Here is a 24,076-nt window from a genome sequence, read left to right on the forward strand (position 1 = left end):
AATTGACTTTTTACAGTGGTTATCATTTTTGACAACGTGCATAAAATGTCCTTCTGTCTGTTACAGAGGTACCAAGTCCACCCATGAAACTTGGAGTTACAAATGTTACCAAGGATAGCATCACAATTGCCTGGACGAGACCAGAATACGATGGTGGTAGCAGAGTTACTGGTTATCTCATTGACGCCTTGGAGAAAGGACAGACCAAGTGGGTGAAGTGTGCCACTGTGAGGACCATGACCCACACCATCAAGAGCCTGAGGGAGGGTGCTGAGTACTTCTTCAGAGTCCGTGCTGAGAACCATGCCGGACTCAGTGAACCAAAGGAAATGATCGTGCCTGTTATTGTCAAGGAAATACATGGTATTATCTTTAGTTTTACTACTATATTTTGATATTGATGATGTTATTCTTATTGATTTTTTATCTCCCTACAAAACATTGTTACACATAAATAATTTGATAAATTTCTGCAGATGTATTTTTTTGTTTAAAGGATATACACAGAATATTATGACTCAAGATTCTGTATTTCCAGGATGGAAAAAAAACTCTGTATTGATAGATTTTTGAATTTTGAAAATTCTGAATTCAGTTTGACATGGTTATTATTTTTAAGATGACATTTATCTCATCCCTGTCTTATTTTTTCAACAGAGGCTCCAGAGTTTGACCTGAAGAACTACCCTAAGAATACAGTTTATGTGAGAGCAGGATCCAACCTAACCTTTGAGATTCCTCTAACAGGCAGGCCAATGCCTAAGGTGACAATGTCCAGAAACAATGTTGTCATCAAGGGTTCCAAGAGGCTGCTGACTGAAGTAACTCCAGACAGTTTAATCATCACCCTAAATGAGAGTATTTCAAGTGACGCTGGCAAGTATGAAGTCACCGCCTCAAATGTGGGGGGAACCACGAAGATCTTCATTATTTTTGTTGTTCTGGACAGACCTGGACCACCTATTGGTCCAGTTGAGATTGGAGAGATCGGAGAAACCACAGTGTGTCTGAAATGGGCACCTCCAGAATATGACGGTGGCAGTCCTGTTACCAACTACATTGTTCTGAAACGTGAAACTAGTACTCCTACTTGGGCAGAGGTGTCAACTAGCATTGCCAGAAGCTCAATCAAGGTGACTAAGCTGACCAAGGGAGAGGAGTATCAGTTCAGAATCAAGGCTGAGAATCGCTATGGTGTCAGTGACCACATTGACAGCAAGCCAGTCATGATAAAACTTCCATATAGTAAGTCCATAAACTTGAATACAAGTTGTCAGGAATAAGTGTAGCTTTGATAACCATTTATTTTTTTGTTGTTAATAACAAACTGATATAGTATGTTCAGAAATCCTAATATTACATGACTTTTATGGATTAAGAATACCTCTGAACACTAACACAAATCCTGTCCGTTACAGCTGTCCCTGGGCCTCCATCCACACCATGGCTTGGCTTTGTATCTAGAGAGAGCCTTACAGTTTGCTGGAATGAACCGGTCAATGATGGTGGAAACCCTGTATTTGGATATCATCTCCAGATGAAGGAGAGGAGCAGCATCCTCTGGCAGAAAGTCAATAAGACAGCAATCACAGGAAACCAGTGGCGAGTCACAAACATTTGTCCTGGCCTCATCTATGAATTTAAGGTGGCAGCTGAGAATGCTGCTGGTATTGGAAAAATGAGCAAGACCTCTGAGGAGGTGCTTGCAATTGATGCCTGTGGTAAGTATTTCTAATTTTCTCCAGTTTTAAGGAGACCCACAGCTTTAAATAAAGGAGAATTTAGTTGCATTAAATAAAATTGCATCTTTCAATTTAATATTACAGAGCCCCCAGCAACTGTCCGTATCACTGAGGTCACTAAGAACTCAGTCAGTCTGGCCTGGCAGAGGCCTCCATATGATGGTGGTAGCAAGATTACTGGCTACAGTGTGGAGAGGAGGGAAGCTCCCAATGGTAGATGGGTGAAGGCCAACTTCACAAACATCATTGAGCTGGGCTTCACTGTATCTGGACTGAACCAGGATGAGTCTTATGAGTTCAGAGTGTATGCCAAGAATGCTGTTGGGTCTGTCAGCAATCCATCTCTCATTGCTGGCCCAGTCACTTGTGTTGACGCATGTGGTGAGATTGATTTTTATGGTTATATGTTTTGCTTATCTTAAATTAATTAATTTATGATAAAGTTTCTTCTTCTTTATATATTACTTAAACTGATTTCTTGTGCCCCACAGGTGCCCCAGCAATTGACCTTCCCCCAGAGTATCTGGATGTGGTTCAGTACAAAGCTGGAGCTTCAGTTAAGCTTAAAGTCGGAATCATTGCCAAACCTCTGCCAACTATAGAGTGGCTCAAGGATGGAAAAGAGCTGGTCGCAACCTCTACTATGTCTGTTGAAAACACAACTGACTCTTCTGCTGTTCTGATCAAAGATGCAGCTCGTCTTCACACAGGTTCATATGAGCTCAGGATCAAGAATGTTCTGGGCTCAGCATCTGCAACCATCAGGATTGAAATCTTAGGTATTCAGAAACATATTCCCATAAATTTTAATTCCTAATCAGTTTGAATTGAGATACTTTGAATACACTCTTAATGTTTATACTCTCTTCCTTTTTTACCTGCCCTTAGACAAACCTGGTCCCCCAGCTGGCATCGTTAACTTCAACTCTGTCACAGCAGACAAGATTGTCTTTAGCTGGCAGCCTGTGCCTGAGTCTGACCAGGGAGGTTCCAAGGTGACCCACTACATTGTTGAGCGGCGTGAAACCAGCCGAGTAGTCTGGTCAACAGTTTCAGATAAGCATGAGAAGACACATATCACTGTCGCCAAGCTGGTGCATGGAAATGAATATGTCTTCCGCATTATGGGTGTGAATAAGTATGGAGTTGGAGAGCCACTGGAGTCTGAACCTGTCATCGCTAAGAACACCTTTGGTATGTTTTGTGCTGTACAGTGCTGTGAAGTCATAATTGATTTTATAATTGAACTTGTGTAGTTGTTTTGTTTTTTAAGTTTTCTTGTTGCGAGAACTCCATATAATTACGCTGCACAATTTATCCCTTGTCCTTATTCCAAATTCTTTGCATTCAAGTGAAAAATAGGATTTTTCCATATTCCTTGCTGTCACATAAGAAAAATTAGATCATCCAAATCAAAACTGAACAAAAATGTTACTTTTGTTATAATGCACATTTAATTAAAATCTTTGCTATAAATATTTACAGTAACTCCTGGGCAGCCTCATACTCCTGTGGTGAATATTATCACCAAGTCCACCATGGTGGTAGAATGGGACAAACCAGGCGTAGATGGAGGGAGCCTTGTGATGGGTTACTACCTGGAGAGGCGTGACAAGAAGAGTTTACGCTGGATCAGAGTTTACAAAGATCCTGTCACTGACATTAAACAGACTGTCTACCATCTGACAGAAGGAAATGAGTACCAATATCGTGTCTGTGCCATTAACAAGGCTGGAGAAGGACCGTTCTCAGATGCATCAGACTACTACAAGGCTGCTGACCCAGTTGGTACGTAGTCTAACATTCAAACATTTCCAGCAAAATAAGATAAATGGACAAACAAACCTATCAATCACATTTTTCTTACAGACCCACCAGATGAGCCTTGCAAACTAAAGGTGGTAGACTCCACCAAGACATCCATTACCTTGGGCTGGTCCAAGCCAGAATGGGATGGAGGCAGTGAGGTCACCAGCTATATGGTGGAGAAACTTGTGGAAGGAGAACAAGAATGGGTTTTGATTACTTCCAAGGGAGAAGTCAAGACAACAGAGTACACAGTTCACGACTTAAAACCAGATGTCAGTTACTTCTTCAGGGTATCTGCTGTCAACTGTGCTGGTCGTGGAGAGCCTCTGGAGATGTCTGAACCTGTGCAGGCAAAGGATATCCTTGGTAAATTAATCACTGATATTTTTAATGTCTTCAGTTTACAATACGTGTTTTGTTTTGTTGGAGTCTCTGTATGAACTTCAATAGTTTTTCATAATTTTCACAGAGGAGGCCCAGATTGACTCAGATGTAGCCATGAGAACTCATTACATTGTGAAGGCTGGCAAGGATGTGGAGCTGTCTGTTCCTCTGAAGGGCAGACCTGCTCCCACTTCTTCCTGGAGCAAGGAAGAGGACTGCATTGATCACAACCCTAAATATGAGTTCCACCACTCAGACACCACCACAGTCCTTGTTATGCGTGAGGTGACCAGGCTTGACACAGGAAAATATACAGTAAAGATAGAAAATGGTGTGGGAGAGCCCAAGATGTTGACCTTGTCTGTGAAGGTCCAGGATACTCCAGCTCAGTGCAGGAATCTGGTCCTTAAGGATGTGACCCGTGGAAAGGTCACTCTCTGCTGGGAGCCTCCACTCCTCGATGGAGGTGCTGAGATCACAAACTACATTGTTGAGAAGAGAGACTCCTCCAAAAGGTCCTACTCTGCAGTGATGAGCAAATGCACAAATACAAAATACACCATTGAAGATCTCTCCGAGAAGACATCCTTCTTTTTCCGTGTATTAGCAGAAAATGAGAATGGTGTTGGTGATCCATGTGAAACACTTGAGCCTGTTAAGGCTACAGAGACTCCAGGATCAGTTAAGGAGGTCTTTATGAAGGATTCATCCAAGACTTCTGTCACTCTGCAGTGGCTGAAGCCTGATTATGATGGCGGCAGTATCATCTCTGACTACATCATTGAGAAGAAGCTCAAGGACGAGGAGTGGTCCTTGGGAGGAACAAGCAGACAGTGTGAGTTTGAGGTCAAGAAACTCAAGGAACACTCAGAGATGTTCTTCAGAGTTGCTGCCAGGAATGAGAAGGGACAGGGAGACTTTGTTGAAATTGGGCCTATCAAGGTCATTGACTACATCATAACACCTGAGGCAAGCCTTGCAGAGTACCCAGATGGCACCATAAATGTTCGCCTGGGCCACAATGTGCACATTGAGCTGCCGTACAAAGGTAAACCCAGACCGTCTGTTCTGTGGCTGAAGGACAACCTGCCTCTGAAGGAGAGTGACCAAGTCCGCTTCAAGAAGACCGAAAACAAGGCAACTCTAATGATTAAAAATGTGAAAAAAGAGAATGGGGGTAAATACACCCTGACCCTGGATAATAAGATCAACAGGAGATCCTTCCACATCCATGTCATCACACTTGGACCACCATCAAAGCCTGTAGGACCCATTCGACTGGATGAAGTGAGAGCTGAGAGCATCATGATTTCCTGGGATGAACCTAATGATGATGGAGGTGGAGACATTACCTGCTACACTGTGGAGAAACGTGACACCTCCCAGCCTGACTGGAAGATGGCCTGCTCCAATGTACAGGATACTCAGTTCAAGGTCACCAACCTAATCAAGGGTGTCCAGTATCAGTTCCGAGTGTGTGCTGAAAACAGATATGGTGTCAGTGAGCCTCTTGTCTCACAGATGGTCATTGCAAAGCACCAGTTCAGGCCTCCAGGCCCACCAGGCAAGCCTGTTGTGTACAATGTCACTAACGATGGAATGACGATCCAATGGGAGCAGCCCATCTATGATGGTGGTACCCCTATCCAGGGCTTCCACGTGGAAAAGAAGGAAAAGAACAGTATCATGTGGCAAAAGGTGAACGCTGTATTGATCAAAGAAACAGAATACAGGATCTTGGAACTCATTGAAGGCCTTGAGTACTCTTTCAGAGTCTATGCCCAGAATGATGCTGGTTTCAGTCGAATGAGTGATGAAAGCAAGCCAACCATGGCTGTCAGTCCTGTTGGTGAGTGCTCACTATTATAATACTGGGGTTAATCATGATAAGTTTTTCTTAAAAAATCATTGCTGCGGTAAAAGCTAAATAACGTAGTTACAATGTTAAAAGATGTATCTCTTGTCTTTCAGATCCCCCTGGCCAGCCTGATTATACCGATGTGACCAGTGATTCAGTGACATTGAAATGGGATGCACCCAAACGTGATGGTGGCAGCAAGATTGCTGGCTACAACATTGAGAAACGCCAAGGTCATGGCCGCTGGTTCAAGGCCAACTTGACTGATGTACATGACTGCCAGTACACTGTTACTGGGTTGGCAACAAATGAACGCTATGAATTCAGAGTGATTGCCAGAAATGCCATTGGTGTTGTCAGTCCTCCTTCCAACTCCTCTGGCTTGATTGTAGTCAGAAGTGAAAACGGTGAGTAACGGGAGTAGACAAGACCCTGGAGGGTTCTACGTAATGTAGCTAACCAGTAAAGGGCTTTTATCGAGCTTCACTGAATGCTCATTGGCTAGTGAAAGTAAAAGGCAGTGTTAGACATACTTCTGAGCTCATCTTTGTGGAAACAGTATCTTTTAAAATCAGTAAAGCAACACACTGTAAACTATTGTCTTTCCTATTTTTCAAAACCAGCTTCTCCAAATATTGAGTTTGGCCCAGAGTACTTTGAGGGTTTGACAGTCAAAGCAGGAGACAACATCAGACTGAAAGTGACCATCACTGGACGCCCTGTTCCCAAGGTCATCTGGTACAGAGATGGTGTGGAGATTACCAAAAAGATGATGGACATTGTCAATGTAGCTGGATCCAGCACACTGTTTGTCAGGGATGCTGATCGTACACACCGTGGCCTCTACACTGTGGAGGCTACCAATGGATCTGGAAGCAAGAAGGAGAACCTCCTTGTTCAAGTCCAAGGTACGCTATCCTTTTTCTTTATACTACAGTACAGTTGTTCAGTCTGTATTTTATTTTTATTTAATTTTCTGTATTTATTTATTTATTTATTTACATTCCAACTTCAATCTCACCAACTTGCAGACACACCTGGAGAGCCAATTGGACCTATAACCTTCAGCAACATCTCAGAGGGAAAGTGCACTCTGTCTTGGAATCCACCAGATAATGATGGTTGTTCCGAAATTTCACATTACATCATTGAGAAGCGTGAGACCTCAAAGATCTCCTGGGCCTTGGTGTCTGATGAATGTAAGGAGTGCTCTTTTAACACAACCAAGCTCATCAAGACAAATGAATACCAGTTCAGGGTCTCTGCTGTTAACAAGTTTGGAGTTGGCAGACCTCTGGAATCCAGCCCCATCATTGCACAGCTGCAGTACAGTGAGTGGAGAATCTTTTTAATTCATCATTTCAGACAGAAAAAATAGACACAAATAGTGTTTTGTATTTTGTCAATGTGGACATTGCACTCATCTATCAAAATTGTTTCCCTCAGCTACTGCAGATGCTCCAGGCACTCCTTATGCTACAGAGGTGACAGGAGAGAGCATCACCTTGTCATGGACTCCTCCAACATCTGATGGTGGAAACCCCATTCAGTATTATATTCTGGAGAAACGAGAAAAGAAGACTGTTCGGTTCTACAAGGTGATTACCAAAAAGCCCATTGTTGAATGCGCTCACAAGGTGCTCCATCTGACAGAGGATATGGAATACGAGTTCCGCGTGATGGCTGTGAATGACGCTGGTGTTGGAGCTCCTAGCAACATCTCAATGGCTATCAAAGCTGCTGAGCCAAAAGACATTCCTTGTGCTCCATCTGTGATTTGTGTGTCAGACTCCACCAATACCTCCATCAGCTTGGAATGGACCAAGCCTGTGGATGATGGAGGCATGGAGATCCTTGGCTACATTATTGAAATGGTGAAGGGAGAAGAGACAGAATGGACAAGAGTAAATGAGCAGTTGGTGGTAGAAACAAATTATGTTGTAACAGGTCTGCATACAGGAGCTGAGTACAAGTTCCGTGTTGCAGCTGTCAATCATGTGGGTAGAGGCGAGGACAAGGAGACCACAGAACCTGTTCAGGCTGTAGACAGACTAACACCACCACAGGTGGATATTGATGCCACCTTCAAGCAGACACACATTGTCAAGGCTGGAAGTTCAGTGTGTCTGGGTATCTACTTCAGAGGAAAGCCTGTTCCCACTGCCACTTGGGTGAAGGAAGAAGGAGAGCTGGGTGTCATGTCAGAGATCACAACTACAGACGGCTACAGTTCACTCAGTATTGAAAACTGCTCGAGAAATGATACAGGTAAATACACTGTTAACCTGGAGAACACTAGTGGCAGTAAAGCCATTACATTCACTGTTAAAGTGATGGACACTCCGGGACCTCCTCAGTCTGTTGTCTTCAAGGAGGTGTCCAGAGGCTCGGTCACACTTACCTGGGAGCCTCCTCTAAATGATGGAGGAGCCCGAATCCATCACTATATTGTTGAGAGGCGTGAAGCTAGCCGCCGCACTTGGCAGCAGTGTGGTGGCAAGTGCACACAACATATCCTGAAGATCCAGGACCTGCTGGAGGGAGTGCCATACTTCTTCAGAGTCTCAGCAGAGAACCAGTATGGTGTGGGTGAGGCATTTGAGCTGACTGAGCCTGTCATTGCCACTGCAGAGCCAGCATCTCCAAAGAGAATGGATGTCCTGGACACCACTGACAACTCTGTGTCTCTGGGCTGGCTGAAACCAGAGCATGACGGTGGTAGCCGCATCCAGTGTTATGTCATTGAGGCTAAGGCAAGGGGTACAGATAAATGGGTAGTAGTTGGCAACACCAAAAATCTCACCTATGTGGTTGAAAAGCTTAACAAGGGTGATGAGTATGACTTCCGTGTGAAGGCTAAGAACGAATCTGGCTACAGCAAGCCCAAGGAAACTCTGGCTCCTGTGCTGGTCAAAGAACCTCACATTGAACCTGCTGCTGACCTCAGCGAGATTACCAATCAGCTAATCACAAGCAGATCTGGCAGTACCTTCACCATTGATGTTCCCATCAGTGGTAGACCTGCTCCTAAGGTGACTTGGAAGTTGGAGGAGATGAGACTGAAGAACTCAGACAGAGTAACCATCAAAGTAACTAAAGACAGAACCAGCATCTCAGTCAAAGAGGCCATGAGAGGAGATGGTGGAAAATACCACCTGACTCTGGAAAATGTGGCAGGAACCAGGACCTTCGCTATTGATGTTAATGTCACAGGTAGACCCAGTCCTCCAACTGGACCCATTGAAATCTCATCCATCACCTCTGAATCCTGTGTCATTAATTGGCAACCACCAGAGGATGATGGTGGCACTGACATCACCAACTATATTGTGGAGAAGCGTGAGTCTGGCTCCACTGCATGGCAGCTTATCAACTCCAGTGTAAAGCGGACATCTCTCGACATCAGTCACCTGACCAAGTACATGCAGTACACATTCAGGGTCTCTGCTGAGAATAGATTCGGTGTCAGCAAGCCCACAGAGTCTGAGACTATTGTCGCAGAACATCCTTTCAGTAAGTGCTACCCTATAACCCTATTTAACTTTTTGATTAATGTAACACATGAATAATAATGAGATAAGGTGATTTTTACACATTTCTTAAACTGTTAATGTTTGTAAATCTACTGAATCAAGAAAGAATTTAATTGGCTTTGCTCTACAAAAAAAATCTCTTTTTAATCACAGCACCTCCTAGCCCACCGACAAGGCCTTCAGTCTTCAATATCTCTGCTAATACCATGACACTGAAATGGGAGGAACCCTACCATGATGGTGGAAGCAAGGTGACCGGCTACTGGATTGAGAAGAAGGAAAGGAACAATATTCTGTGGGTGAGGGAGAACAAGATCCCTTGCTTTGAGTGCTACTACAAGGTGGAAGGTCTGGTTGAAGGCCTTGAATACCAGTTCAGAGTTTATGCCATGAACAGTGCTGGGCTAAGCAAAGCCAGTGAGGCCTCCAAGGGAGCAGTTGCACAAAACCCAGTTGGTGAGTTTTAACACAGTTTAGGATCACACTGTGCAGTGGATTTTTACTCAATGTTTTCTTGCTCCAATATGTCTTACAGCATTTTGATGTGTTTTTTTAGATCCACCAAGTAAGCCAGAAGTCACAAATGTTACAAGAACCACTGTCTCTCTCAAATGGTCAGCTCCACTGAATGATGGTGGTAGTCCCATTGTGGGATACATCATTGAGCGCAAACCTTACACTTTGACTGGTGAGGGCCGTTGGCTCAAATGTAACTACACCAATGTAACAGATACTTTCTACACTGTTACTGCCTTGGGAGAGGGAGAACCTTATGAGTTCAGAGTCATTGCCAAGAATGCCAACCAGGTGTTCAGCAAGCCTTCAGAGTCCACCGGCTCTGTGCAATGCAAGACTGACTTTGGTAAGTTCTGCATCCCTAATCGTGATACAGCAATATATAGCATACGTTTATACCACTGATGATTGTGAAGCAACTTGATGACTATAAGGTTAAATTATCTCTTGTTGTAGATGTTGATTTAATTAAACCTGCATGCAGTATATTACAGTGTCAGTAAGGGAGTCCTACCTATCATGTTTTATAACCCTGCACCCCCCACCCTCCCGCAAAACAGAGCCTCCAAAGGCCCAGCTGGATAGTAAACTCCTGTCCGAAACGGTGACAGTCAGAGCTGGTTCAGACCTGGTTCTAGATGCTGCAGTGGGAGGCAGACCTGATCCCAAGGCTTCCTGGTCCAAGGGCAACAGGGAGCTGGAGTTGTGTGAAAAGTACCACCTGCAGTACACCCCAACCAGGGCCATGGCCATCATCAAGTTCTGCGACAGAGATGACACGGGAAAGTACATTCTCATGGTCAGAAATGTAAGTGGAACCAAGACTGCTGAGGTCAACGTCAAAGTCCTTGGTAAGTAAGAGCGCTTTGTTTTTCAAGCCTTCCAAGTATTTTCATGCATTACGGATTATACTTCAAGTATTAAATTGTTGTGACTACTACGAGTGCATTATTAGGAGTACATGTATATTTTCCAGACACCCCTGGAGTATGTGAAGGCAACATTGAGATCAGCAGGATCACAGAGGAGTCCTGCACACTGAGCTGGAAGCCTCCTCTTGAGGATGGAGGTGACGAGGTCTCCCATTACATCGTAGAGAGGCGCGACACCAACAGACTCAACTGGGTCATCATGCATGCAGAATGCAAGGAACTGACCTGCAACATCACCAGGCTGTTCAAAAACACAGAGTACCTCTTCAGAGTCCGGGCAGTCAACAAGTATGGAGCTGGAGTCTATCTACAGTCAGAGCCTATGGTTGCCAGAAACACTTTCAGTAAGTACACCAGTCAGATCATTGTGAAATAACCCCTTGCAACAATGCCTTGAAAATATGATATCCCCAAAATTTCTGTGCAAACCAGGTTGAAAACTATGAAAATTAAATCCAGACGACCTCTGACCCTGAATTGCCTTTCCTTTTCCCCAGCGGTGCCAACTCCTCCTGGTGCTCCAGAGATCCTGGTCTCAGGAAAGGACTTTGCCACCATTGAGTGGTTGAAACCAGAGAGTGATGGCGGCAGCCCTTTGATCCACTATCTGGTAGAGAGACGTGAGAGAAAGAGTGCCCGATGGGTAAAGGTGAACAGGGATGGAGCTCACCTGGACACCACACTGAAGGTATCTGGTTTGACTGAAGGCAACATCTACCAGTTCAGAGTGACAGCCATCAACAAGGCTGGCGAAAGTGAACCCAGTGAAGTTTCTCTCTACGTGGTCTGCAGAGTGCCAACATGTAAGTCTAGTTTGTTCAAGTTTAAATACCTAACATTAAAGTTAATGAATGTTCTGAGGATCTTTAGTTTATAAAACTGATCTTTTTAGATTTTTAATTTTAGAACATGTTTGAAGGGTAATCATGTCCATTAACACACTGGTAAATCCTTCACATATCCAATCTATCTTATCTTCATCCCTGTATTCTGTCTTCTTAGGCACCCCTGCTCCTCCTTCTATACCTCGTATCACTGATACCCACGCTGACAGTATCAGCTTGGCCTGGTCCCGCCCTGTGGAGGATGGAGGAGCTGATGTAATAGGCTACATCCTAGAGATGCAGGAAGCTGGAGCACAGGAATGGAAGAAAGCCAATGAAAAGACCCTACGTGGTACAGAGTACGTGGTGAATGGACTTTCAGCAAGCAAGAAGTACCGCTTTAGAGTGGCTGGCATCAACATCAATGGTACAGGAGACTTCAGTGAACCATGTGCTGATACTGAACCAGTAGAAAGAATTGGTAAGTCATCTGGAAAAGCTTGAAAATTGCTAGTCTGAGTTTAGCAATTCATGGCAGGTTTAAGTTTGATTTCGTTTGTGACTTTCCTTTTTGCAACAGAATAAATATTTGAAAGTTTTGCATGATGTGGAAACATTTAAATTCACAACATTACAAGCTGTATATTAATTACCCCCTTTGCTCAGAAACGCCTGACTTTGAGCTCCATGATGATCTGAAGAAGACTATCTGTCTGCGTGCTGGTGGCTCGCTGCGTCTGTGTGTTAAAGTCACTGGTCGTCCTGCTCCTGCAATCACTTGGAGCAAGCCTGGTATTGACCTCCACAACAGAGGATTCATTGAAGTCACCAACACATCCACCACTCTCATCATTGATAAGGTCCACCGCTATGATGCTGGCAAATACACACTGGTGGCCGAGAACTCTGCTGGAAAACAAGAAGTCAACATTCTAGTCAAGGTCTATGGTAAGTTGATGAAAATGTCTGAAATATGACATACCACATAGGGAAATGCTAAGATTTCTTAAAAGTGACTTGTACTAGAACATTTCTCTTGCCATGTTTTTTTGGAATTTAACACGGTGTATTTTCATTGTTAGATACTCCTGGGCCAACTGGACCAATGAAGATCAAAGAGCTGACCAAGGAATCTGTTACCATCTCTTGGGAAGCCCCAACTGTGGATGGCGGTGCTCCTGTCAACAACTACATCATTGAGAGGCGTGAAGCCTCCATGAGAGCCTACAAGACCGTTACCTCTAAGTGCAGTAAGACATGTTACAAGATTGATGGTCTAATGGAGGGTATGATGTACTACTTCAGGGTCCTCCCTGAGAACATCTATGGTATTGGTGAGCCTTGCGAGACTCCCGACGTCATCCTAGTTTGTGAGGTGCCTCTACCACCACACAAGCTGGAAGTGATAGATGTCACCAAGAGCACCGTCACACTGGGCTGGGAGAAGCCCGAGCATGATGGTGGCAGCAGACTGACGGGCTATGTCATTGAAGCTTGCAAGTTTGGCACGGACAAGTGGATGAAGGTGGCCACACTGAAGCTCACAGACTTCGAGCATACTATTGAGAAGCTCAATGAGAGTGAGCAGTACTTATTCAGAATCAGAGCAGTCAACAGCAGAGGAGCCAGTGAGCCCAAAGAGCTTGTTACCGCAGTCACAGTACAGGAACAAAGAGGTAACAGACAAGATTTTGCTTCCTGTGGTCTAATGTCACAACTTAGTTGACAATAATTTTCCCACCTGTTGACATAACCTACAGTTAAATGATTTTTTAATGTTTCTTTTCAGTAATGCCAGTGGTGGACATCTCCAGTATTCCTCAGAAGGTCATCAATATACTGGCTGGCAAGACTCTGGAGCTGGACCTGCCCATTATAGGCAGGCCCCCTCCTGTCTGTTCCTGGTACTTCAATGATAACAAGATAAAAATCACAGACCGTGTCAAGATCAAGAGCACTGGCAAGTTCTCCAAACTGACCATGTCCGACACCACCATTGATGACACTGGTGACTACACCTTGGAGGTGAAGAACGCCGTTGGTGTTATCACTGAGATCATCAGGGTCATCATTCTCTGTAAGAAACCATCCCTCTTTTGTTATATATTATATGTTTCATTATTTAGTGTTGATGCTTATCAAGAGCAGGTTACACTGAAGTAGCGTTGATTGCTTTATCAGAATCAGAATCAGAATCAGAATTCCTTTATTTATCCCTGGAGGGAAATTCTTGAGTGAGAAAGATCGGGAGCGTCTGTAACAGGCTGCACACGTATCGACGCATGCGCACTGACTGCTAGTAGCTTTAGATAGTACTACAGGGAAATTCTGCAATTTATCTTTACCTTTTAGCCAATCAAGTTACCTAAATTGGCTATAACCACTAATTTTGTTAATCCTACCAGCTAAACCTGATGAACCAAAGGGGCCCATCAGGTTTGATGAGATTGATGCCACCATCGTCACCTGCAGCTGGGATCCTCCAGTCAGAGATGGTGGAGCTCCCATCAGTGGCTATGTGGTGGAGCAACGGGATGCTCACAGACCCGGATGGGTGCCAGTTTGCGATTCTGTCAGTCGACCAACCTTTAAGTTTGAGAACCTGATTGAGGGAGATGAGTACGTCTTCCGTGCAGCAGCCATTAATCGCTATGGCACTGGAGAATTCCTGCAGTCTGAGATCGTCACTTGCAGGAGCATGACCAGTAAGACTTCTGGGTTTTTTAAAGCTAAATATTTAGCCAGTATCACTGTACATGCAGAATTATGTCAACAGAAGTACAGTAATGTGTTTTTCCTCCTCCACAGATGTGCCAGGCCCTCCTGGCCGTCCAGCTGTCTTTGATGTTTCTCGTGATGGCATGACTGTGGCGTGGAACCCACCTGAAGAAGATGGTGGCCTTGAGGTTTCTGGATACATTGTTGAGCGCAAAGAAGTCAGGTCTGACAGATGGGTACGTGCCAACAAAAACCCTATCACCATGACCAGATACAGATCAACAGAATTAATTGAAGGCCTGGAGTATGAACACAGAATCATTGCCATCAATGCCAGAGGAATGAGCAAACCAAGTCTGCCATCCAAACCAGCCGTGGCAACAGATCCTATCGGTAAGACAAAAGTTGGAAATATAAATTTTAGTTTCTTTCTAAATAATAATAATAATCGTAATAATAAATATGAGTTTTGTAAAAGTCTTACAAGAGCAAGTAGAGACTCGTTATATATTTTACAGCAGTGGCTAGAAATACTGACGTTTGTTTTTCCTATTCAGATCCACCTGGCTGTCCTCAGAACCCACGGATCACTGATACCACCAAGTCCTCTGTCTCTTTGGCTTGGAGTCCTCCTGATGATGAAGGGGATGCAAGGGTGGACGGGTACCTGATTGAGATGCAGAAGGTTGGCACCATGGCCTGGATCAAGTGCAACACTACACCATCTTTAATCTGTGAGTACACACTGACCAGTATGCCACAAGGAGAAGAGTTCAAATTCCGTGTAATGGCCTGCAATGCTGGTGGCTCTGGGGAACCTGCTGAAGTGCCTGGAACTGTCACTGTGACTGAGATGCTTGGTAAGAACACATAACTTATATGAACTACTCCTGCACAAAAAATCATTGGTATATGTTTCAAACTACTAATGAATAAATGTGACGTTCATAACTATAATTGTTCTCCAGAATCTCCTGATTATGACCTGGAGCTCAAATACAAAGATGTGTACATAGTGCGCCAGGGAGGAGTGGTGAGACTCTCTGTACCCATCAAAGGAAAACCTCAACCAAGCTGCAGGTGGTCAAAGGATGGAGGTGCAGTCTCCACCAAGGCCATGATAGCCTCAACTGAGGATGTCAGTGAGCTGGTGATCAAGGGAGCTGAGAGGAGCGACTCTGGCTTGTATCACCTCCTGCTGGAGAATAAGGTTGGCAAGAAAAAGGCCCAAATCAAAGTGAAAGTCATTGGCCGCCCAAGTGCTCCAGAAGGACCAATGGTCTTTGAGGAGATCCAAGCCAACTCTGTCAAGGTGTCCTGGAGGGCACCACTGGAAGACGGTGGCTCAGAGATTCTGGGTTACATTGTAGAAAGACGTGAGGCAGCCAGAAATGCATGGTACACTGTAGACTCTAGAGTGACCGACACTCAATTGGTTGTCAAGGGCTTGAACGAGGGAACGGAGTACCACTTCAAGGTCACGGCTGAAAACTCCTTTGGTGTCAGTTCCTCTCTGAAGTCAGAGCAGCCACTGGTGCCCAAGACTCCTCTCTGTGAGTATTCTTCTTCTTCAATCTTTAATGTCTTTAAATAGTATGGCATTATTCTGTAATGACTCAAAACAATAATCTGTGTTTTTCTAAAAAGGTCCCCCTGAGCCTTCGAGCACCCCACCAGAGATTATGGACGTTACAAAGAGCTCTGTTGCATTAGCCTGGTCCAGGCCAAAGGACGATGGTGGTTCTGCCATCACTGGATACTTTATTGAGTACAAGGTGGTATCTGCTGAGATGTGGTCCCGCCACGAGACCCAGATCACCTCTACCATGTTTACTATGCCTGGACTCACTCCTGATGCAGATTACCAGTTCCGTATTGTTGCTGTCAACAACATAGGTGAGAGTGAGGCTGGTCCTGCTTCTGATCCAGTTACATGCAAGGATCCGTTTGGTGAGTCTCCTTCACTAACAAAATGGAATCACTAATTAATAGAACAGTAATTGTTATATTATTATATATTATATTATTATTATTATTATTATCATAGTTTATAGCAGACTTTTAATGGATAGAGGACAATCAGATGTGAAATCTCATCAATCAGTCAGAGTTGTCCAGATAGCAATGGGAACTAAAAAACCTGCTTGCTAACTTTTTTGCTTCATTCTTTCCAGACAAGCCAAGCCAACCAGGCGAAATTGACACAGTGAATGTGACAAACAACTTTATCACCATCCGCTGGCAAGCTCCAGAGTGTGATGGCGGAAAAGAGGTCCTGGGCTACTGGGTGGAGTACAGGAAGTCCATTGAGAGCACCTGGAAAAAGTGCAATAAGCAGAGGCTGAAAGAAATGGAGTTAACTATACCTGGACTGGCTGAAGCTACAGAGTATGAGTTTAGAGTGTTTGCTGAGAATGAGACAGGAGTGAGTAGGCCTCGTAGGACTGCCACGTGCATCAAGACCAAACTCAGCGGTGAGTACCCTGAAATACTCCAAATAGTCCAAATTATTTGTCTTGTAGGCAAACATCCAGTTTGCTTGATCTGAGTGACCTCACTATGAGACATTACTGAGGCACATCGGACATTAATGTAATAGATAAGATAAGACAAGATAAGATTAGACTGGGTTTAGTGTCACAGGTTTATTATATATATGATAGATAGATATTACATGTATGTAGATATATGTATTTCCTAAATATATCTCCTTTTTTGTGCAAACAGTTGAAAATAAACCAAGCCTGAGGAAGGAAATGGATGAAGTAACTGCCAAGCTTGGCCAGCCTGCTGTCATGAAGTGCCAGATTATTGGCAGACCTGTCCCTGACATCAAGTGGTATCATGCTGGCAAGGAGATTGTTGAGTCACGCAAGTATGAGATGAGCTCTGATGGGCGCAACCACTCCCTGTCCATCATGACTGACCAGCAGGAGGATGAGGGAGAGTACACCTGCAAAGCCATCAATGATGCTGGAGAAGCAGAAACCACAGGCATCTTGGTGTTAGAGGCTGCTTCAGCCTTCCACCCTGATTACCCACTGAAAGAAACATATTACGCTGGTCTGGGAACCACTCTGCGCATCCATGCCGTCTATATTGGCCGTCCTCAACCAAAGATCATGTGGTTGCATGGGGCAAAGACGCTGGAGAACACAGAGAACATCAGCATTGAAACCACTGAGCACTACACACACTTGATCATCAAGAACGTGCAACGCAGGGTCCATGGAGGCAAATACAGGATCAGACTGCATAACCACTTTGGCAGGGCTGATACTGCATTCAATGTTGAGATTTATGGTATGCTCATATAAATTTACTGCATTCACTACAATAATGTGTAGATTTTAACAATCATATGATTAGATTCATAGTTAATATCTAATGCCTGTATTTGCAGATAAACCTGACATGCCTCAAGGTCCCATTGTGCTGGACGCCCTCCTGAAGAACTCAGTCATCATCAGTTGGAAGCCTCCCAAGGATGATGGCGGCTGCATGATCACCAACTATATTATAGAGAAACGTGAGGATAGGGAGGGCACCAACTGGGAATTGGTGTCATCATCCGTCAATGGTACATCTTGCCGTGTGCCCAACCTCATTGACAGTGCCGGATACTTCTTCCGTGTATATGCCCAAAATCGCTATGGCAACAGCGAACCACTGGAGCTCACTTCACCTATTCTAATCAAGAGCCAACTGGGTAAATTTAATTCAATATCAGTTTATGTTTCAAGTTCTCTGTACTGTAAAGTCATGCCTAAGAATGTAAGCATAGAATTTTAATTAATTATAACTTGTCTGTAGAAAAATATACAAATACACTGTGCAAAAGAACTAACAGTGGTTTATAAATTTATATCTTTCACAGAGAAACCATCACCACCTCTGTTGCCAGTTGTTTCTGGAATAACCAAGGACTCATGCGTGGTTTCTTGGAAACCTCCACTCAGTGATGGTGGCTCAAAGATCAAGAGCTATTGCCTTGAGGAAAAGCACAAGAAGGACAAGAAGGAATGGAATGAATGGACTCCGGTGACCACAGATGAGATCAAACAGACGGTGTTCTCTGTCAAGCGTCTGACCGAGGGCGTCGAATACGTCTTCCGTGTGAAGTGTGAGAACCTCGGAGGACAAAGTGACTACAGTGAAGAGACCTCTCCAATCATTCCAGCTACAGCCATTGAAATCCGTGCTCCTGCCTTCAAAGAAGAGCTGAGGAATATGAGCGTCAAGTACAAGAGTAATGCCACCCTTGTCTGCAAGATCACAGGACAGCCAAAGCCCGTAATTAAATGGCTCAGACGTGGAAAAGAAATCCACTCTGATGGAAAGAAGATCAAAATTCAGGAGTTCAAAGGAGGCTACCACCAGCTGGTCATTTCCGAGGCTGATGAGGAAGATTCCACCGTGTACCAGATCAGGGCCACCAATCAAGGAGGCTCCATCTGTGCTACAGTCTCTCTGGATGTTGAAAGTAAGCTTAAAGATACTTAATTTCAACAAATAGACCACTGGTTTCTGGTACTGACAAAACCAATATAAATGAATTTTTAAATTCAAATGAAACATCTCATATAATTATTTTTTTCATTTCTAGTCCCTGCCAAGATCCATCTTCCAAAGAATTTGAAGGACAAGGAAGCCATCCCTGCCCTGCGTGGAGAAGTGGTCAATATCAAGATACCTTTCAGTGGCAAACCAGATCCGGTCATCACATGGCAGAAGGGACAAGATCTCATTGACAGCAATGGTCACTACCAAGTCATCGTCACCAGATCATTCACTTCTTTGGTGTTCCCCAATGGAGTGGAGAAGAAAGATGCTGGTTTTTACATTGTCTGTGCAAAGAACAGATTTGGCATTGACCAGCAGACAGTTGAGCTGGATGTAGCTGACGTGCCTGATCCTCCACGTGGTGTCAAAGCCAGTGATGTCTCCAGAGACTCAGTCACACTGAACTGGGTAGCCCCAGCAAATGATGGTGGAAGCAAAGTCATCAGCTACATCATTGAGAAATGCCCCACCACTGCTGAGAGGTGGCAGCGTGTGGCCCAGTCCCGTGACCCACACTACACAGTTATAAGTCTGTTTGGCGGAACCAGCTATCAGTTCAGAGTTATTGCTGAAAATAAGTTTGGACAGAGTGCTCCATCTGAGACCAGCGGACCTGTCATGACCAAGGAGGACAAATCAAGAGTTCTGCTCTATGACAAGGAGGTTGATGACACTGAACGTGTACCCAAGGGAAAGGCTCAACACTCCGATGCCAAGAATCTGCACAACAAATATGCAATTGCAGAGGAATTGAGTAGAGGTCAGTTTGGTATTGTCCACCGCTGTATTGACATCAGTTCTGAAAAGACCTATATGGCTAAATTTGTCAAAGTGAGAGGCGCTGATCAAGCAGTAGTTAAGAAGGAAATTGCAACACTGAATCTGGCCAAACACACTAACTACCTCCTCCTCCATGAGTCTTTTGAGAGTCCTGAGGAGCTAGTGATGATCTATGACTTCATCTCCGGTGTTGACATCTTTGAGCGCCTCAACACAGCTGAGTTTGAGCTTAATGAGCGTGAGATTGTCAACTACATCAGACAGATTTGCTCAGCTCTTGAGTTCCTGCACACTCAGAGCTATGGACACTTTGATATCAGACCTGAGAACATTGTGTATACAACTAGAAACAGCTCTAATGTGAAGATTATTGAGTTGGGCCAATCCAGACATCTGACACCTGGAGACCAAATCAAGATTCAATATACCACTGCAGAGTACGCTGCTCCTGAGATCCACCAGTGTGACATGGTTAGTACTGTCACTGACATGTGGTCAGTTGGTGTCCTTGCTTATGTTCTCCTCAGTGGACTTAATCCATTCACAGCAGAAACCAACCAACAAATGATTGACAACATCTCCAGTGCAGCATACAGCTATGATGATGAGTCCTTCAAGCAGGTCAGTGTGGAGGCCTTAGATTTCACAGACCGTCTAATGACTAAGGAACGTAAGCATCGTATGACTGCTGCTGAGGCTCTTTTACATCCTTGGCTGATCAAGCCTACTGAGGAGATCAGCACCAGAGCAATTCCATCTGGCAGGCATAAGAGATACTACCACACAATGGTGAGGAAAGAATGGAACACTGTTGTCTCTGCAGCACGTGTGGCTAGTGGTGGCTCCATCAGGTCTCAACGTGGTGTTTTTGTTGCTAAAGTGAAGATTGCTCCATTTGAAAATGGCCCTGTTGGAGGACAGATTGGCCACACTGTCGCAAATGAAGGAGACAGTGTGAAATTCACTTGTAACATTGACAACTATGATAGCACTACTGAAGTGACATGGTACTGTGGTGTCAGGCAGCTTGAAGCTGGCAACAAATACGAAATTGAATATGAGGATGGCCTGGCTGTAATCATCATCAACAAGGTCACAAGAGCAGATGATGGCACTTACAGATGCAAGGTTGTGAATGAGTATGGTGAGGACAGTGCCTATGCAGAGCTGTTTGTCAACGGTGTTAGATGTTACCGTGACTTCTTCACCACCCGTGTGGTCAAGAAAACAAAGCGTAGAGTTGACACTGCTAGAATGCTACAGAAACCACCAGAGTTCACCCTTCCATTGGTCAACCAGACATCCTACATAGGTGAAGATGTGCGCTTTGGTGTCACCATCACTGTTCATCCTGAGCCCCGTGTCATCTGGCACAAATCGGGACAGAAGCTCATCCCTGGACAAGATGACAGAAAATACACCTTTATCACTGACAAAGGTCTGTACCAGTTAATTATCCACAAAGTTGATGAAGAGGATGATGCTGAGTACAGTGTTGTTGCACGCAACAGGTATGGCGATGACAGCTGCAAGGCTCGTCTTTCTGTTGTTCCTCGACCTAAACCAGCAGACCTTACCCTGAGACCCATGTTCAAACGCCTTCTTGCAAATGTTGAGTGCAAAGAGGGCCAGAATGTGCGTTTTGAGATTAGAGTTTCCGGCCATCCCACACTGAAGTGGGAGAAGGATGGTACTCCTTTAGCTTTTGGACCATCTATTGAAGTTGTCCATGAGGGTCTGGATTACTTCATCCTTCATGTGAGAGACACACTACCTGAAGACTCCGGTGTTTACAGAGTTACTGCAACCAACTCCGCTGGGTCTGCCAGTTGCCAGGCCACACTCAAAGTAGAACGTGTCACTCATGTAAAGAAGGAATATGAAGCCAGTGAAAAAGAAAGGGAAAAAATAGTACCTGGAAAGGAGGAATTGGACAAAAAGGTGAGGTTGTCACAAATTTTGGCTGGCACTGTTGTTACACCCCTTCCACCTGCAGCAGTACAAGCTGTTAGGGAGGCAGCCACCATGTTCAAACCTGCTATGACAATTAAGAAGGGTGAGAAGACTGAAGCTGAAATACAGAAAGAGCAAGAGGAGAGGAAGAAGCGGGCAGATGAGAAGAGGCTTCGTATGCCCTATGTTGTCCCCACTCCTCGTGTCATTAACCCAGCTGTTCTCGAGGAGGATGTGGAAATAAAACATTTCAAGCCACTCTCTGACATGAAATGGTACAAGAAGCTGCGGGATCAGTATGAGTTCCCTGAGCCTATGGAGAAAATCAAGCAGAAGAGGATGAAGCGCATTCGCCTCTCCAGATGGGAGCAGTTCTATGAGGTACCTGTCAGGATCAAGGACCAGTATAAGCCTAAGTGGCGTATCTCATCCATGACTCAGGATGACCTGGAGACTGTGAGGCCTGCAAGGCACCGCACTCCTTCTCCTGAGATGGAGGCCTACTACAGGATCAGGAGGAGGTCCCTAGGTGACCTGTCAGATGAGGAGCTGTTGCTGCCTGTGGGTGAGTACCTGTCAATGAAGAGAACTGAGGAGGACAGGCTGCGTTTGGAGGAAGAACTGGAGCTTGGCTACTCTACTTCTCCACCTAGCCTCAGCCCAGTTCGCTTTGAGCTTTCTGCCCTGCGTCCCCCAACTCCAAGAAGAGTCTACAGTGATGACGAAGAGGGAGAAGACATCCACAGATATGACTCCTACAGAATTCCATCTAAATACGAGGCTGGCCCTAGTTTTGTTGATCTTCGCCAGCGTCATGACAAAGTCACATACAGAGCTCCAGGACAGAAGCAAAGGGTGTATGAAGAGAGAGAAGATCAGGAGCTACTGCGCCCACACAAAACTGTTCAGAGAATCTCCTCTTACAAGAGTGAACTCAAACGCATGGAGTTTGAGGAGAGGACTCGAACCTCGAAAAAGGAAACAGTTGTCAGTGGTGCAACGGTCTCTGAGAGCATTGAGTCAGAGCACCTGACAGGTTTTACCTCAGAATATATTCCTAAACCAATCAAGAAGCTTCCAATGCCTGAACCTGAGAGGAGATCACCTAGCCCAGGAAGAGCTGTCAAGACAGAAGTAACCCTTCCAAAAGTTGACTTTGCATCCAGGTATGAGGAAAGAAAGCAGGCACTCAGATCAGAGAGAAGATCAGTGGGGAGGAAGGTTGAGGTGGTGACACAGGCTCCCTTTAGCCTTGACCATGCCCCACGTATTACCATCAGGATGCGATCTCATCGTGTACCCTATGAGTCCAGCACTAGTTTTACCTTGAATGTACAGGCCAAACCAGAGCCTGAGATCAGGTGGTTCCACAATGGAAAAGAGATTAATCAGAGTTGCAAATACCACATGACCAACATCAGTGGGGTTCTGACTCTCCAGATCACCAACTGTGTGACTGAAGATTCTGGGACTTACCGTGTGGTGTGCAGAAACGCCAAAGGAGAAACTTCGGACTATGCTACATTGGATATAGCAGGAGCAGAATATGCTGCCTTCTCATCATTCCGCAAAGATGAGGAGCCTCCATCCTCCCATTTGCCAGAGATGACCAAAACAGAAGTGTATCATGTCTCCTCCTCTGAAACAACAATGAAGGAAACTGTGACTAAAACTGTGAAAGAGTCAACCATTGTTGTTGAGAGGCCAAGGGAGGAGCCTTGTGTTCCTGCCAAGATCCTGAACAAGCCACAGTCCCTGACTGTAGAGCAGGGAGATGTGGCCAGATTTGAATGTGATGTGGATGGTGACCCAGCACCTTCTGTCACCTGGCTGCATGAAGGAGCAGTTGTTGGCCCCTCTGCCCGTCACCATGTCATCTCTACTCAGCAAAACTCCCAGTTTGAGATCTCTGCTGTTGAGATGTCAGATGAAGGCAGCTACACTGTGCTCGTAGAAAACGCTGGAGGCAAACAAGAGGCCCATTTCACTCTGACCATCCACAAGTCTGAGTCCAAGGAGAAAGTAGTCGCCCCTGCGAGAGTGACCTCTCCAGAAGCCAAGTCCCCACTTGCCAAGTCCCCTGAGCCAGTCAGATCTCCTCAGAGAATCAAATCACCTGAGCCAGTCAAGTCACCTCAGAGAGTCAAGTCTCCAGTCTCACCCAAATCCCCAACGCCGAAATCACCAACACCAAAGTCACCTACTCCCAAATCCCCAACTCCATCTGAGAAGGAATGGCAGAGTTCTCCAATCAAGTCACCAAAAAGAGTAATGTCACCAACTCTTGAAAAGAAACCATCCTTCTCTGTTGGGCTTAGTGACATCAACACAGCCTCAGACTCTGTTGTCAGGCTTTCAGTGAAGGTGACAGGAGAGCCAAAACCTGCAATCTCCTGGATGAAGGATGGAAAGGTAGCATATCAAAATACTCAAACTATTCTACTTGCAATGATTTTTGTTTATT

At 44.9% G+C, this 24,076-nt stretch overlaps 1 protein-coding gene across 1 annotated transcript in view; it reads left to right on the forward strand.

Annotated features, from left to right (window-relative positions):
* Window positions 1-24,076, forward strand: part of LOC124066827 (titin-like) — a 105,872-nt gene that overhangs the window by 77,966 nt on the left and 3,830 nt on the right. The window contains exons 110-141 of the mRNA XM_046403602.1: window positions 67-363; window positions 658-1,245; window positions 1,419-1,721; window positions 1,827-2,123; window positions 2,234-2,521; window positions 2,631-2,936; window positions 3,228-3,530; window positions 3,612-3,917; window positions 4,021-5,784; window positions 5,907-6,200; window positions 6,417-6,701; window positions 6,825-7,124; window positions 7,240-9,306; window positions 9,480-9,782; window positions 9,883-10,188; window positions 10,403-10,693; window positions 10,819-11,118; window positions 11,272-11,577; window positions 11,777-12,079; window positions 12,265-12,546; window positions 12,681-13,274; window positions 13,388-13,675; window positions 14,004-14,303; window positions 14,407-14,709; window positions 14,874-15,176; window positions 15,285-15,869; window positions 15,964-16,266; window positions 16,491-16,790; window positions 17,044-17,619; window positions 17,720-18,025; window positions 18,194-18,799; window positions 18,923-24,024. Coding sequence (XP_046259558.1) covers window positions 67-363; window positions 658-1,245; window positions 1,419-1,721; window positions 1,827-2,123; window positions 2,234-2,521; window positions 2,631-2,936; window positions 3,228-3,530; window positions 3,612-3,917; window positions 4,021-5,784; window positions 5,907-6,200; window positions 6,417-6,701; window positions 6,825-7,124; window positions 7,240-9,306; window positions 9,480-9,782; window positions 9,883-10,188; window positions 10,403-10,693; window positions 10,819-11,118; window positions 11,272-11,577; window positions 11,777-12,079; window positions 12,265-12,546; window positions 12,681-13,274; window positions 13,388-13,675; window positions 14,004-14,303; window positions 14,407-14,709; window positions 14,874-15,176; window positions 15,285-15,869; window positions 15,964-16,266; window positions 16,491-16,790; window positions 17,044-17,619; window positions 17,720-18,025; window positions 18,194-18,799; window positions 18,923-24,024 — 19,055 coding nt within the window. The remainder of the gene's footprint in view (window positions 1-66; window positions 364-657; window positions 1,246-1,418; window positions 1,722-1,826; window positions 2,124-2,233; window positions 2,522-2,630; window positions 2,937-3,227; window positions 3,531-3,611; window positions 3,918-4,020; window positions 5,785-5,906; window positions 6,201-6,416; window positions 6,702-6,824; window positions 7,125-7,239; window positions 9,307-9,479; window positions 9,783-9,882; window positions 10,189-10,402; window positions 10,694-10,818; window positions 11,119-11,271; window positions 11,578-11,776; window positions 12,080-12,264; window positions 12,547-12,680; window positions 13,275-13,387; window positions 13,676-14,003; window positions 14,304-14,406; window positions 14,710-14,873; window positions 15,177-15,284; window positions 15,870-15,963; window positions 16,267-16,490; window positions 16,791-17,043; window positions 17,620-17,719; window positions 18,026-18,193; window positions 18,800-18,922; window positions 24,025-24,076) is intronic.

Source organism: Scatophagus argus, chromosome 11 (assembly GCF_020382885.2).
Source record: "Scatophagus argus isolate fScaArg1 chromosome 11, fScaArg1.pri, whole genome shotgun sequence".
Lineage (NCBI taxonomy): Eukaryota > Metazoa > Chordata > Actinopteri > Scatophagidae > Scatophagus > Scatophagus argus.